The sequence below is a fragment of the Xenopus laevis genome, chromosome 2S (assembly GCF_017654675.1).
Source record: "Xenopus laevis strain J_2021 chromosome 2S, Xenopus_laevis_v10.1, whole genome shotgun sequence".
Lineage (NCBI taxonomy): Eukaryota > Metazoa > Chordata > Amphibia > Anura > Pipidae > Xenopus > Xenopus laevis.
In genome coordinates, this window is record NC_054374.1 from 59,057,700 (window position 1) to 59,071,881 (window position 14,182).

General features: G+C 39.5%; 1 protein-coding gene across 1 annotated transcript in view; it reads right to left on the minus strand.

Moving 5' to 3' along the window:
• Positions 1-14,182, minus strand: part of tulp1.S (TUB like protein 1 S homeolog) — a 71,364-nt gene that overhangs the window by 20,445 nt on the left and 36,737 nt on the right. Inside the window, exons 5-6 of the mRNA XM_041583842.1 lie at positions 7,481-7,591; positions 1,662-1,787 (exon numbers count right to left, since the gene is read on the minus strand). Of these exons, the coding sequence (XP_041439776.1) occupies positions 1,662-1,787; positions 7,481-7,591 (237 nt within the window). The remainder of the gene's footprint in view (positions 1-1,661; positions 1,788-7,480; positions 7,592-14,182) is intronic.

A 14,182-nucleotide genomic window follows, 5' to 3' on the forward strand; every position in this document is an offset into this window, starting at 1 on the left:
TGTACCTGTCCTTCAAGGTTCTTTGAAGACGGACTTCAAAGGAATACATAAAACCTTTAAACTCCTCTTGAAGTTGCACGGTCTGGTGACCCTCCATACAGAAGAATGTAAAAGACTTATTACATCATGTTCTATATATATATATTCATCTCACTCCTTTCCATGTGGTCTTTTGCAACCTTTGCCAGTCCCTTCCTAACCTTGAACTTGAAACGTCATTGTCGATTCACCACACACTGAAGGCAAGACACTACAGTAATTGTTTCAGCAAGATGGCAAATTTTATTCCTCTATAAAAACTTCCATCAGCTGTTGAATTGTCTTAACTTTTTATCAAACAAATTTTCCATCTCTGTAGCATGCCTCTTGGAATTGTATCGGACAGAGACTCTCAATTTGACTCTAAAATGTGGAGATTTTTTTACAGATCATTAGGGATTAGCTTTCAAGTCTCTTATGCATTCTATTCTCAATCTAATGGAGCTGCTGAATTAGTAAACTAAGCCCTGAAACAATTTGTAATCAGTAAAAACAACTGGACCAAGCTTCTACCTTGGGCAGAATCTACCTATAACAATGTTTCACCCACCTCAAAAGATAAATCTTCCTTTTCTTAAAGATTTTTGCTGATATAAAGTCAAAATTACCCTACAATACTCTCTTGGTTCCATCTACTAAATTGTATCCTAAATGTATTAGTCCTTTTATAATCATCATGGAGACCATTGGTCCTCTAGCTATTCTTCTCCAGCTCCCTCCTGAGATACGTATACCATATGTTTTTCATGTATCCCTTGTTATGCCTGCGAATAGAAAGGATAACTGCAATACAGTGTCCCCTAGAAAGGTTTAGCTCTGCAGTTCTGATGTCCTTGCCCCCCCCTTGAATCACCAAAAGCATTTTAACCAGTAGCATTTTATCCTATCAGCCATTTAAATTCAAATAAATGAGGCTACTTTCTCTTTAATAGTACTTCTATCCTTGAAACAGTTTAACTGACATATATATTAAATAGCTTCAAGAATTTTGGAAGATTTAGCAAGATAATTTAGAGTTGCTGAATTGAACTGTTAGTACAAGTCAGAAGCAAAGTAAGATGGCTTGTAATTGGGTTTTTACCTTCCTCTGGAGACATGTTTCATTAACATAAAAATTGGTTTAATTTGATGGACATCACCCTAAATTACCATGTGGACTGCCAGCTTCAAGATGCATTTTTGGAAGCAAATTTGTCTTTATGCCTCCAAACTTGCCTCAAAGTCAAAAATTCAAAACTAAGCACCTGTTTTGATGGCACTGGGAGCAACATCAAAGTTTGTGGTGAGCAATTGGTTGCTCACAAGCCAATGGATTGGAGATCACTGATTTATATGAATAAGGTCTGTGTAATTTGTGGGTATCTTTTGTGAGGTTGTTTCCCCCTACCTTTTTAACTAGCACTGCCAGATAGAGGGTTTTAATAGTCTTTGTTTATTGCTAAATTGATAATTCACCTATATGTAATAAGAACAAATTTATAAAGTAAAACAGTTAGACTGGTCTCCCTGGGAGCCCTATAATTTATAACATGGGGGGGGGCACATTCACAAAGTGAGTGCAACTTACATTCACCAAGCCACTATCTAAATTCTCTAAATACAAAACTTCACAATCTGCAAACCTTTCTTTTTTCCCTTCGCATCTTTAGAGACATCCCCTTTTGTCTGAAACATAGATGTCGCTTTTTTCTTTGTTGATTTTAGAGGTTTTGAACTGGAATCTGAATCTTTATCTGCTTCATCCTGACCTATAGGTAGAGAAAAACATAATGATTTTTTTTTTTTGCAAATGATGGTTTGTGTCCTGTGTAAATTTTAATTTTGCATTCCATTAAAAGATTGTATTAGATCCAGAAGAACTATGTTTGAGTCTGTATATACAAAGGTATGGAAAACAGCAGGAAAACACTTCTAAGCAAACCATTCAGCATTCATGCATATGCATTATGCAAGATTCACAGTTTTTATATCATATTCAGTGTTTGAATTTGGCAAAATTTGCAATTTATATTTAATCTTTTATTTATTTTTCAACAAAATAAATTGTAAACAGCTACACATGAGATCTTTGGCTTATATGAGGAGCAGGATTTTTTTGGCTGTTTTTTTTTAAACCACCCACTGAAGTCCAATTTGAAGGATCCCCTTATATTATACCATTCAGCCATGGTTTGAAGGATATCTAATATCTAGTAACATATGAGTATTTACCACAATTCTTTATTTAAATTACCTTCAAACTAGACATTTAGGAGAGCAAATAGACATTTTCTCCAAATCTTATGCTAGTAAGCACACTGGTTTTGCTGATCAAGCATTTTTTGAGTTCTGCAAGCAGGCCCAAAAATGCTTAAGAAATGCCCCCATTCATTCATTGAATACATTGCTTAATGTATTTTCAAGCAGTAGTCACATGAATAGGGCAGGGGTAGGCAACCTGCGGCTCTGGAGCCTCATGCGGCTCTTTATCCTGCTTGCTGCGGCTCCGTTTTGCAGCTTTGCCTCACGTTGTCTATACAGCCCTCGCACCTGCTGGAGGCTTCTTTAGCGTGGGACCACGCTAAGCTAACGGTTAGCTTACTGCGGTCACACACTCAAGAAGCCGCCAGCAGGTGCGAGGGCTGTATAGACATCCCAGGAGTGACAGGCAAGACCGAGCCGCAGCAAAATGATTCATCATGGTCTTACTGTGGTCACACACTCAAGACAAGAGAGGGAAGATCAGCATGGAGCTTCAGAAACAGTAGTCACATTAAACAGAAAGAACACTAGCATTTAATAGGGCTATTCAGTGTTTCATTTATTTCAAAGTAGTCCTACACATACACACTGCACTTCTGTTTGTTTTATTCTGTTGTTGTAACAGTTAAAATTAAAAAAAAGGTTAAAAGTTTATAAGCTGTGTTTTATGTTTTGCGGCTTTAGCGGAAGATGAGGCAAAATGTCTCTTTTGATAGTAAAGGTTGCTGACCTCTGGAATAGGGGAATTCCAAATCTTTCATTACCCACCCCATGAGCTGTAAACTTCTTAGGCTATAAAATGCCCAAAATCGCAACATGTGCCATTACCCTAAGGAATATATTTCATTATAATACACAAAAGCCATGAATATCCTGTAAGTTATATCAGTTATAAACGGTGAGTAGTGATGTCATTTTTGTCACATGACTCACCTCGGCCTCGTGCTTTTATATCGTCATGGAACAGGAGTCACCTAGGAGGTGACTTACAATATCCTTATATTTTACAATAAGGGGTACTTTATTCACTATATCTATGCTTCCAATCATAAGATTCTAGTTGTCTAATGCTGGTACATTTTAATCTAATATAACTCTTTTTAAACCTTGAATGATAAGAAAACGTAGGATGACTATATCATTTTATTATTTGGTTTCTTATCTCCTCAACTTTTTTTGTGTAAAACTGCATGAATATCAGGAGAAAACTCTCCTGTTGAGGTAAGTATTGACTCAGAAAAAGACCCATGTCTGCTTTTATTCCCCATGGGGGAATATACAAAAAGAGGTTATTGTAGGCAAACATGCATTGTGAGGTGGACACAATTATTTTCTGCATGAAAGCGTGAATATCAAGTTACACCTCTGATTATATAATTATGGAGGCTTATTTATTAAAGGTCAAATTTTAGAGGTTTTAGAGGTTTTGGAAACCACCACTAAACTCACAAACTATAAACCATGATGTCATTGAATATATTAAAAGTACTGAATAAAAAAAGTTTAAAAAAAGCCTGAATGATGCTCTAAAAAATACAAATATCTTGAAAACCTCTAAAAATCCTAGTGGAAAAAATATTCAAAAACTCCAAAAAAAACCTCTAAGGGGCAGATTTATCAAGGGTCGAATTTCGTGGGTTAAAAAACCCTCGAATCAGACCCTCGGAGTAAAATCCTTTGAATTCAAATATCGAATTCGAAGGATTTTAGCGCAAAAGCTTTGATCGAACGATCAAATAAATATCGAACAATCGAATGAAATCGTTCTGATCGAACGATTCGAACGATTTTTAGCGATCGATCGAAGGATTTTTATTCGACCAAAATAAACTAAGAAAAGTGCTGGGGAAGGTCTCCATAGGCTAACATTGGACTTCGGTAGCTTTAATTTGGCGAAGTATGAAGTCGAAGTTTTTTTTAAAGAGACAGTACTTCGATTATCGAATGGTCGAATGGTCGAACGATTTTTACTTCGAATAGTTCGATTCGATCGAATTTGACCAATTCGATGGTCGAAGTACCCAAAAAATTACTTCAAAATTCAAAAAAAATTTGATTCAACTATTCATTCGAGCTTAGTAAATCTGGCCCTAAAAGTCCAATTTCATTAAAAGCAGTCCAATAAGATCAGCAAAGCTTCCACTGGCTTCTATAGACAATTTTTACTTGATGACATTTGGTACAAAAGGTTTTCGTGGGTTTTTTTTTACTTAATAAATATTGAATTTTTAGAGCTTTTTAGAAATATAGGAAAACACATTTTTTCGAGATGTGTGGGGAAAAAAACACACAGTAAATGGTCTCCTTAATGTAAGAGAATTCATACAAATGATTTTTTTAGTAAAGTATACCATATTAAGTACGCTGGGGGAGGGAAATTAATCCAACATCTTTATTGGTTACTTAAAATATAGACTCCCTATTAGTCTTGTGGAAAATTGTATACATATGAGCGGTCATTTTTTTATAGCAAGTGCAGTTAGTCCCTTGAGTAGTGCTCTCTGCACTTCTGTCTAGTTGTACTTGGCACCCATGCTTTTCTCCTGTTTTGGATTCCTGCAGTTGGAGCTATTGACACAATGAACCACAGGAGCTGCTGTCCCCTCAGGAGCTTTATGGTTCCCACAGAGGCCCATGGCAATAGGCACAGTAAAGTTGCCCTGAAAGAAAATGGCACATCACTCCAGTGCAATTGGGTCTAATTGCACGTAATAGTGACTGCATCAATTTTCACACCTTGTTTGCAATTGCATCAGCTGCATCTCCACAGTTTATGCTGGAATCAAGGGGGAAATGCTACATTGTGGGTAAAAACCAATTGTACTCAAAATTTCACTTAGCATTTGCACTGAGAGCTAGAAAACATTTTAGAAAATTAAGAACATTTGCAAATCATCTTAAAATCATTGTCTGCTTTATAATAATGAACTATGGCGTTATGTAGTTTTAGTATTTTTGTATTCACTTTCAATGGACTGGTTTAACACTTGGGGGCACATTTATCCAGGGTCGAATTTCGAATTGAAATAAACTCCAAAATTCGAATTCAAAAGGATCAACCGAAATTAAGTTGAAGGTTTTTTTTGGTGGAATAGGTCCGTTTTCGAACGAATAGGTCCGTATTCAGCCAAATTCGAATCATAAGAATTGAATGAATAGCGCATTCCATCGAATTCTATTCAAAGTTTTTCCCAAAAAAAAAACGTACATTTTTTAAAGTCCACCAATTGACTCCTAATAGGATCTAGGAGGTCCCCCATAGGCTAAAACATCAATTCGGCAAGTTTTAGATGTTGAATGGTCGAATTCGAATTCTTAAAGGAATACTGTCATGGGGAAAAAATTTTTTTTCAAAATGAATCAATTAATAGTGCTACTCCAGCAGAATTCTGCACTGAAACCCATTTCTCAAAAGAGCAAACAGATTTTTTTTATTCAATTTTGAAATCTGACATGGTGCTAGACATTTTGTCAATTTCCCAGCTGCCCCTGGTCATGTGACTTGTGCCTGCACTTTAGGAGAGAAATGCTTTTTGGCAGGCTGTTGTTTTTCCTTCTCAATGTAACTGAATGTGTCTCAGTGGGACATGGGTTTTTACTATTGAGTGCTGTTCTTAGATCTACCAGGCAGCTGTTATGTTGTGTTAGGGAGCTGCTATCTGGTTACCTTCCCATTGTTCTTTTATTTGGCTGCTGGGGGAAAAGGGAGGGGGTGATATCACTCCAACTTGCAGTACAGCAGTAAAGAGTTATTGAAGTTTATCAGAGCACAAGTCACATGACTTGGGGCAGCTGGGAAATTGACAATATGTCTAGCCCCATGTCAAATTTCAAAATTGAATATAAAAAAATCTGTTTGCTCTTTTGAGAAATGGATTTCAGTGCAGAATTCTGCTGGAGCAGCACTATTAACTGATTCATTTTGAAAAAATTTTTTTTTCCCATGACAGTATCCCTTTAAAGAGACAGTACATGATACATTTCTAATCGAATTTGGACTATTCCCTAGTCGAAGTACACAAAAAATTGCTCGAAATTCGAATTTTTTAATTCGAAAATTCACCTTGACCTTTGATAAATCCCTTGGATTAACAACACCTTACCTCAGGTTCTATTATTGATTCCAATGTACAGTTCCAAAAAATAAGGTTGGGGGGGTGATATCTATTGTAGAAAGCAGCACATTCCTGGGCCCTTTTCAAAACATTGCACGTTTCCAGACCATACGTAAAAACATTGTTCTTTATTTAAACATTCTAAAGGGCCTGAATAGCTGATTAAATATGCCCATGTATGGCCAATTTAGAGTATATGCAGCACTCTATTAATAGCTTACCAACTTGCTGTTCAGCCGTAGGGCTCATCCTTAGCTTAGCGTGAAGGGCAATGTTATTTAAGCATTTAAAATCATATAAAAACTAATATCTGACTATTGCTCTAGCCACTTATTAGTGGTGTGCCAACTGAACTATAGTTCATATAAATAAGCGACCATGAAGGGAAGCCATTGAACGCTGAAAAAGATGATAAGCTCTGTAATATACAATGGGATTCTTCAGAGCTGCTATCTACTGTGCTTGAATGGCTGCCCGTCCCATGTGGCTACACAGAAGTTTGTTTATATAAACTATAGTTGAACAGTGCAAGGCAACCGTACATCATATTGTCATTCCTATAAAACACTTTAATTTTTTGGCATTATTGTTCTTTTAAGGCCACTGGGAGCAACATCTAATGTCTTGGAGAGCAACATATTGCTCATGAGCTCCAATTAAGGTATGTTAATGCAAATTATGGAATAACTCTAAATCCCAAGCATTTTCTGATAATAGATCCCATACCTGTACAAATTGCACTATACATTTCAGGATTGGTCAAATTAAGAAATTATTATGTGAGTTTAAAGGAGCAGTATCAATATGGCTTGTGCTGAACATACTTTTTCCTATTGCTTTAATCTTGAAAAAAAAATTTGAACTACTGCATGTTTAGTGCTGGCAGATAATCCCCCTGCACAATGAACGTCTCTTGCCTCTCAATGGCCAAACATGGAGTAACCTTAGTTTCTATGTTTACCCTGGTTAGCTTAATACATTTTAAAAAAATCATGAATAAAACAGTAGTAAAAAAAAGTCCTGTTCATTAAACTCATGGTGTAAATTATTATACAGTCCTTTTAACATGTCAGATGCTTCTGTACCTTTCTTTTTCTTCTCTTCCTTTTTCCCCCCATTAACTTGAAACTTGGATCCAGATTCTTTTTTCTTGTTTTTGGCTTTTGCATTCTTTGTCTCAGATTCATTTTCATCTCCTTGACAAACAAAGAAGGAAAAAAATACTAAGCAACATTTACCAAAATGCAATTGTTATTGTGAATCAGTTATTACACTATTTGTAAATATAATTGCTGTAATTACTAAAGTACTTATATGTCTGCACCAGCATTGCCAATGCACCATCCCAGATCTCCTCTGCCCTATAAGATGTGGTAGTGCTGTCTGGGGAATAACCCAGGGGATCCCGGTCCTGCAGCCTCTGCTCTTTACAAGATATGCCTGAGTACACACCTGGGGATCATTACCGTGGTTTAAACTTCACACTCAGCAATGCATACTTCTGGCCACCATCTTGGGGAGGTCAAAATCCCATGCAACTCTTCATCTCATGTGCTTATGAAGTATGCGCCAATTTACGTGTTATATGTCCTAAGTCCCACTCCTCCCACTCCTCTCCTGTTTGCAGGGACACTAACAGACCTCTATACAAGGCTCCTCTCCACCAGTTAATTTCAAATTTATGTAGGGTCAGCTGCTGGGTATTTTACCAGGGTCAAACCATGGTTCCAGAAGCAGTCCACCCACCTTCAGACTCCCCTGGTACAGCTTACCTCCGTCCAGGAGGATAATTTCCCCCACCCTACCAACAGCTCTGCTCGGGCCTTTCTATACTGCAAAGGGCTACTTTATTACACAATCTGACCCCCTGTGGGGCTATTTACACTGCATCTCTTATTAACTTCTCTGTGAGTCCTTGCTTCTTCAGCCACTAATTCAGAATAACATGACATCAAACCCCAATAAAGAACAATCCACTATTTAGGATCTACAATCTGGCCCTGAAATAGAATCAGTGTAAGCCAAAAAGCCTTTAAAAAGACCAAAAGACAAAAAGGCCCCATAGGGCCACTAAAAAAATTAGAACACGTCCTAAACACGAGAATCCTCCTCTACATTTACTACACAAATCTCAGATTGGTTTTAAACATTTTAGGCATCATTACTCACAATGTCAGCAGCTATAGAAAATCTTGCCATTAATCAGTTATCAAAACTTCTAGCTGCTCCATTCAGCTCCTTCATCCCCCTACACACTACTCCTACAAGTGTGGAAGAGGAACCTCCTTCCTCAGAGGAGGATGGGGCATTCAAGAGGAGGTTGGTGATTGGAAAGACTTTGATCACACTACCCTGACACTACCCCCACACAAATCAGTTGGTGTTGCCATACATGGACAGATAAAGCTGCCGATATCGGTCGTTTGGACCGATTTGACAGCTTATCTGCCCATGTATGGGGGCTTCCGACTGGTCTTCCCGATCGATATGTGGCCATGATATCGATCGGGAAGGTTTGATTTTTAACCGACCGACCCGTCAGAGCCCCTTGGCGCATCGTAATTAGATCGTTCGGCCGTACGGCCGAACGTTCGAATTACCCCCGATATAGCCATGCCGTTAGTGGCATATCGGGGAAAGATCCGCTCATTTGGCGATGTCGCCAAACGAGCGGATCTTTGAGTTTATGGCCACCTTTGGAGGCCATTCACTCCCTTCTAACAGATATTATATTCAGTTGACATACAAGAGGGACAAAGGGAAATGAAAACACTAGATAAGCTCTTTGGTATCACCCAAAATAAACAAAAATTATTTTCACAAGGACCATCAACATTATTTGCACTTTGCAATCAGAGGGCAGCATTTTCAATTCAGAGTGCTTCCCTTTGGAACAGCAACTTGGGTCTTCAAAGGTCATGGCGGCACTAGTGGTTCACATTCTACAGCTATACATATGTGTCCTGCCATACCTGAATGACTTGCTGATCTATTCCTTTTAATTTTGCGGCATCTGAGTCCCAGATCTCCCTCTGTATTCAGGTTTTAGAATCACATGGCCTGAAGGTCCACACCATAAAGAGCACCTTGCACCCTGCACAATCCATCGTTTTCTATGGATTCAACTGACACAAAGTCTTCCTGACACCCAGTGGCGTAACTAGATATTACTGTGCCCCACAGCAAATTATTTTTCAGGCCCCCAAAATGTTTAGAGGTTGACTTGTTTCTCCAATATTTATTGAAATTGTATATGAATTAGGGCCTCGTGGGGCCCCTATACCTCCTGGGCCCCCCTGCAGCCGCAGGGTCTGCTTCCTCTATAGTTACGCCCCTGTTGACACCTCAGAAAAGAAACAACATTTTGGAACTATTCTCCAGGCAACCTCAGAGGTCAATCCAAGCAAGAGCATGTGTGCGCCTCCTAGGCCTTGTAACATCTATCAAAGTGATACCATTTGCCAGAGGAGGATTAATGCATAGCCTAGGGGCCAATCTAGCTTTTATTAAATTATTATTTCTATTTTCTTTTCATTTCTATTTTTTACTTTTTGCTGCTGTGTGTGGTCAGGTGCGCCTGCTTAGAGAAGAATGCAGGAAAGGCATGTGCATGAATGCGTGTAAAGTCAGTGATGTCACTGGAATGCACTGAACCCAACCAGCATAGAGAGCTTGGGTGCAAACATGCTTGGATCAGCAAGAATCCAGACCACTAGTAGCCTAGGAAGGGGAGTTTGTGAATGTAGCCCAGAGGCTCTCATTAATCTTTCACTTCCATTTGCACAGGCACACATGCGTCCTGTCCAATAGAGTTCCTAAACAAATGTCAGACAAGACAATCTGGACTACTTTATCATCCTATCAAATACCACAAGATACTCACTCCAGTGGTGGCTCCAGGAGACCACCCTAGGAAGAGGCAATCTGTGCTCCGTCTCTCACTGGCTGACCTTCACCATGGTTGCCAGCCTCTCTGGATGAGGAGGAGTTTTTGCACACAGATCCAAGGCAAGTGGTCACAAGAGGAGTCCCAGCTACATATCAATGTACTGAAGCTAAGGGCAAACTTCCTCTCGCTAACACACTGGTCTCCTCTCCTAAAAGGTTGTCCAATAAAGATTAAATCAGACAATGACACTGCTGTGAAGTATATAAGCCATCAAGGAGTTAGACACAGTAAAGCAGCGTGGCTGTAGGCATCACACATCCTACAATGGGCAGAGCTCAACTCTTGTCACCTCAAGTCCCAGGACAACTGAATTGGGAGGCAGACTTTCTAGAATAATTTCATATAACCACACTTCAGATAGCAGTTATTTGTGAGAAACTTGTGAGAAGTTTGAGCAGCAAATGTATATAATTAAAATTGAAGGTTATAAACTTACATAAAGCTCTAGAGAAGGAAGAGAAAGTTTGCAAAGCAGGTACCGCACAAGGACAAGGTGGTACTCCATACAATTCCATCCTTTCTACCAAAGATGCAATCATAATTCCATCTCAATCAAGAAATCATACTTCTTTCCTTCTGCCCTAAGCCAGCCAACCAGAAGGAATGATGCATGCACAACCTGGATGTTGTGAGAATGCTCAAGTTATATCTTCACAGAACAGAGCCTATTCAGAAGACGGAGGCTCTATTCGTCTTTTAAAGACCCAGAAGCAAGGGCAATAAAGCGACTAAAGTGTCTATCTCACGCTGTATCAAAAGCCTAATCGCCTTCATCTACCACCAGAAAGGAATGCTGGCAACACTTAAAGTTTCCTCTTACTCCACGAGAGCATTGAGCACTTCCTGGGCACTGTACAAACAAGCCTGCAAATCAGATATGTGGTCTTTCTTACATTCGTTCACAAAATTTTAGGTCAGCGTCTTTGCTTTTTCTGACGTCAGTTTCAGCAGAAAACTTCTTCAGTCAGTTGTTAAAGGGATTTTAAAATGTTGTTCTTGAACCAACAAGTGTATTTTTTTAGCTGTAATATTGGTGTGGAGGCAGCCATCTCAGTGCATTGTGAGCTTTGAGAAGGAGCCAGCATTTCAGGATGGAACTGCTTTGACAGCTATTATTTCTCCCCTTCCCATTGTATTTACCACTACCTAGGTCTAGTCCCTAGTGGTAGACATGAGAATAACACCCAAGCAGGAAAAAGCATTGGAGAATGTCTGTTGTTGCAGCAAAATGTCGTGAGTTGCCTCACGAGGAAACTTCGGGCGACTTCGGAAAATGAATAATTCAAGTGCCATCCCATTGGCAATTTACATTTTAGCCAGCGGGAAGACAGGGGAGGCAGTTCGGGGAGATTAGTCGCCCCGAAGAAGAGGAGATTTGTCGCCAGGCAATTAATCTCCCCGAATCTGCCTGTGTCGCCTGACCCTAAAAGTATGTAAATGGATAATCATGAATAAGATGGATAAATTTGTCCGACAACACTCCCAAGATGGTGCCCGCTCTAACAAAGTGAGCTCATCTCCACCACAGGCCCGCCGGAGATGCCAGCAGATGAACAGACTACACCAGAGCCCTCACTAAAAAAGTACTCCAAGTTATCTGAGACACGTGACAGGCAGTAGAAGTGAAAATTGACACTCAGGTAGAGTATGAGTATGCTGCAAGAAAGAACTACAGAAGCTGAACGTCGCATATCAGAGCTGGAGGACTCGACCAGAGAAATACCACAAACCATAAGAGACTTACAAGCACAGCTACGCACTTGCAACATGCGAACCGATGACCTGGAGGGCAAAGGCAAAACAATAAACGCGTGCTTGGCATTGCAGAAGGCTCTGAGGGCCCAAATCTGGAGGTATTCCTGGAAACCTTCATTAAAGCAAATGTGGAAAGTGATCATCTCTCTGAATGTTTCCTAACTGACCGCACACATAGAATACCTGCAAAAAGACCACCCCGCCGAAAAATCCTCAACTATCTGGGCCGAGACGAGGTCTTAAGATATATTCAACGGAAAATTGGAGATGCAAACATTTTTTAGATTATACCATAGAAGATTATACCATAGAAGTACAAAAACCATGAGCTTAATTTGCAGAAGTCTAACGCAAGCTTCGGGTAAAGGCATCTTGTACTCAACAATTTTTCCAGCCAAGCTACATGTGATAGATGGCAACACCACGAGGTTCTTCACAACCCCACAAGAATCAATGGACTGGATTGAGAGGCACTAAGTGGCACAGTTACCTCCTGGCAAGTGATTACCCATACACATTACAGGCATAACACCTTAGAAGACAGGCGTATTATGAAAGTCTTTAACACCACTACATCAGACTTTCTAAGGATTTACTATACTAAGGGGACTTTTCCCCTAAAACGGGACACCGGAACTGAACCTGAAAATGGGTAATCACTATACCTAGACACCTATGAGAATTCTCCTGAATTCCAGAGGAGCTACAAAAGACTAAATGTTGGTAAAGTTAAAAGTTCATACTCTGTTGTTTTAACCCTGCTCCTAAGCAGAGGCATAGGCAATATCCTTATGTTCCCCAGGTTGGGAAGGTGAGCAGGGTGGGATGGACAGGCAAACATTTTTATTGTTTATTGTTTCTCCCTATTTGTCCCCCCCCATGGTACAGTACCTCACTGATATACATGTCACTAATGTTATAAAATGATGACTATCGCGATTGCCTCATGGAACGTAAGAGGCATTAATGATAAGAGCCTTGCTATTTAACTCACTCAAACAGTGGTCTCCTACAATAGTTTGCCTTCAAGAGCCACATTTAGTAGGGCAAAAAGTGATGGCTCTGAAAAAGGCCTCGGTTGCACATGCCTATCACTCCAGCTTTTCCACTCATGCAAGGGGAGTAACTATATTGATTTAAAAACAGATACCCATTTACCCTCCACCAAATAGTTACAGATCACTAGGGCCAATTTATCATAATGCATTGTACTATTCTAACTTATGAGTTATATTGAAAAATGTGTATATCCCACCACCACTTTCACTAGATTTACTGAATTTAATCGTATGTAAAGTAACCCTGTTACCACCATTACCTCAATGCTGGGTGGGGGATTGTAATGGATTCCTACAGCCTGATATTGATAAACTTAATTCAAATGACAATAGGCCGACCCAGCTGGGACAATGGGTAGATTCAGTAGGACTGCAGGATGCCTGGTAAGTAAAACATCCATAGGTTAAGGTATTCTCTTGCCATTCTCTATCCCATCAGACAATGTCACGGATTGACCTGTTACTTACCTCCACAGAACTGTTACCTAAAATAATGTTGAATACAACACTAGGTCCTTATCCGATCACTCCCTATTGCTGATTAAAATCCTACTCTCCCCTCATACCTCAGCTAAAAGATGGCATCTGTGCCCAATGTGGCTTAAGAATACTGAGGTACTGGAAAAGGCATGAGACTCAACAGTTCATTACCGAGAGGACAATGAGGAATCAGTGGCCCCACTTGTGCTATGGGATGCCTTTAAGGTAGTTAATAGAGGGGCAATGATCTTGATCTTGATCCAAGCAAGAAGTGCCCATGGCCCAATCACAGGTAGAGGGAGCTGAGGCAATTTATATACAAACCCCAACAAAAGAAAATCATGAACAATTGGTATAGGCACAGATAAGATTAAAATGTAAATTAACAGAAATCATCCAAAAAAAACCTACTTTATGCAAATTTATCCAAAATTTCCTCCCCTCAAACAGTAATTTCAAGAGTTAGGGACGAAACAGGCAGTCTAATTACCACATGCCAATTTCCTAAATAATCCACAACATAACATACAGGAAATACGAGATGC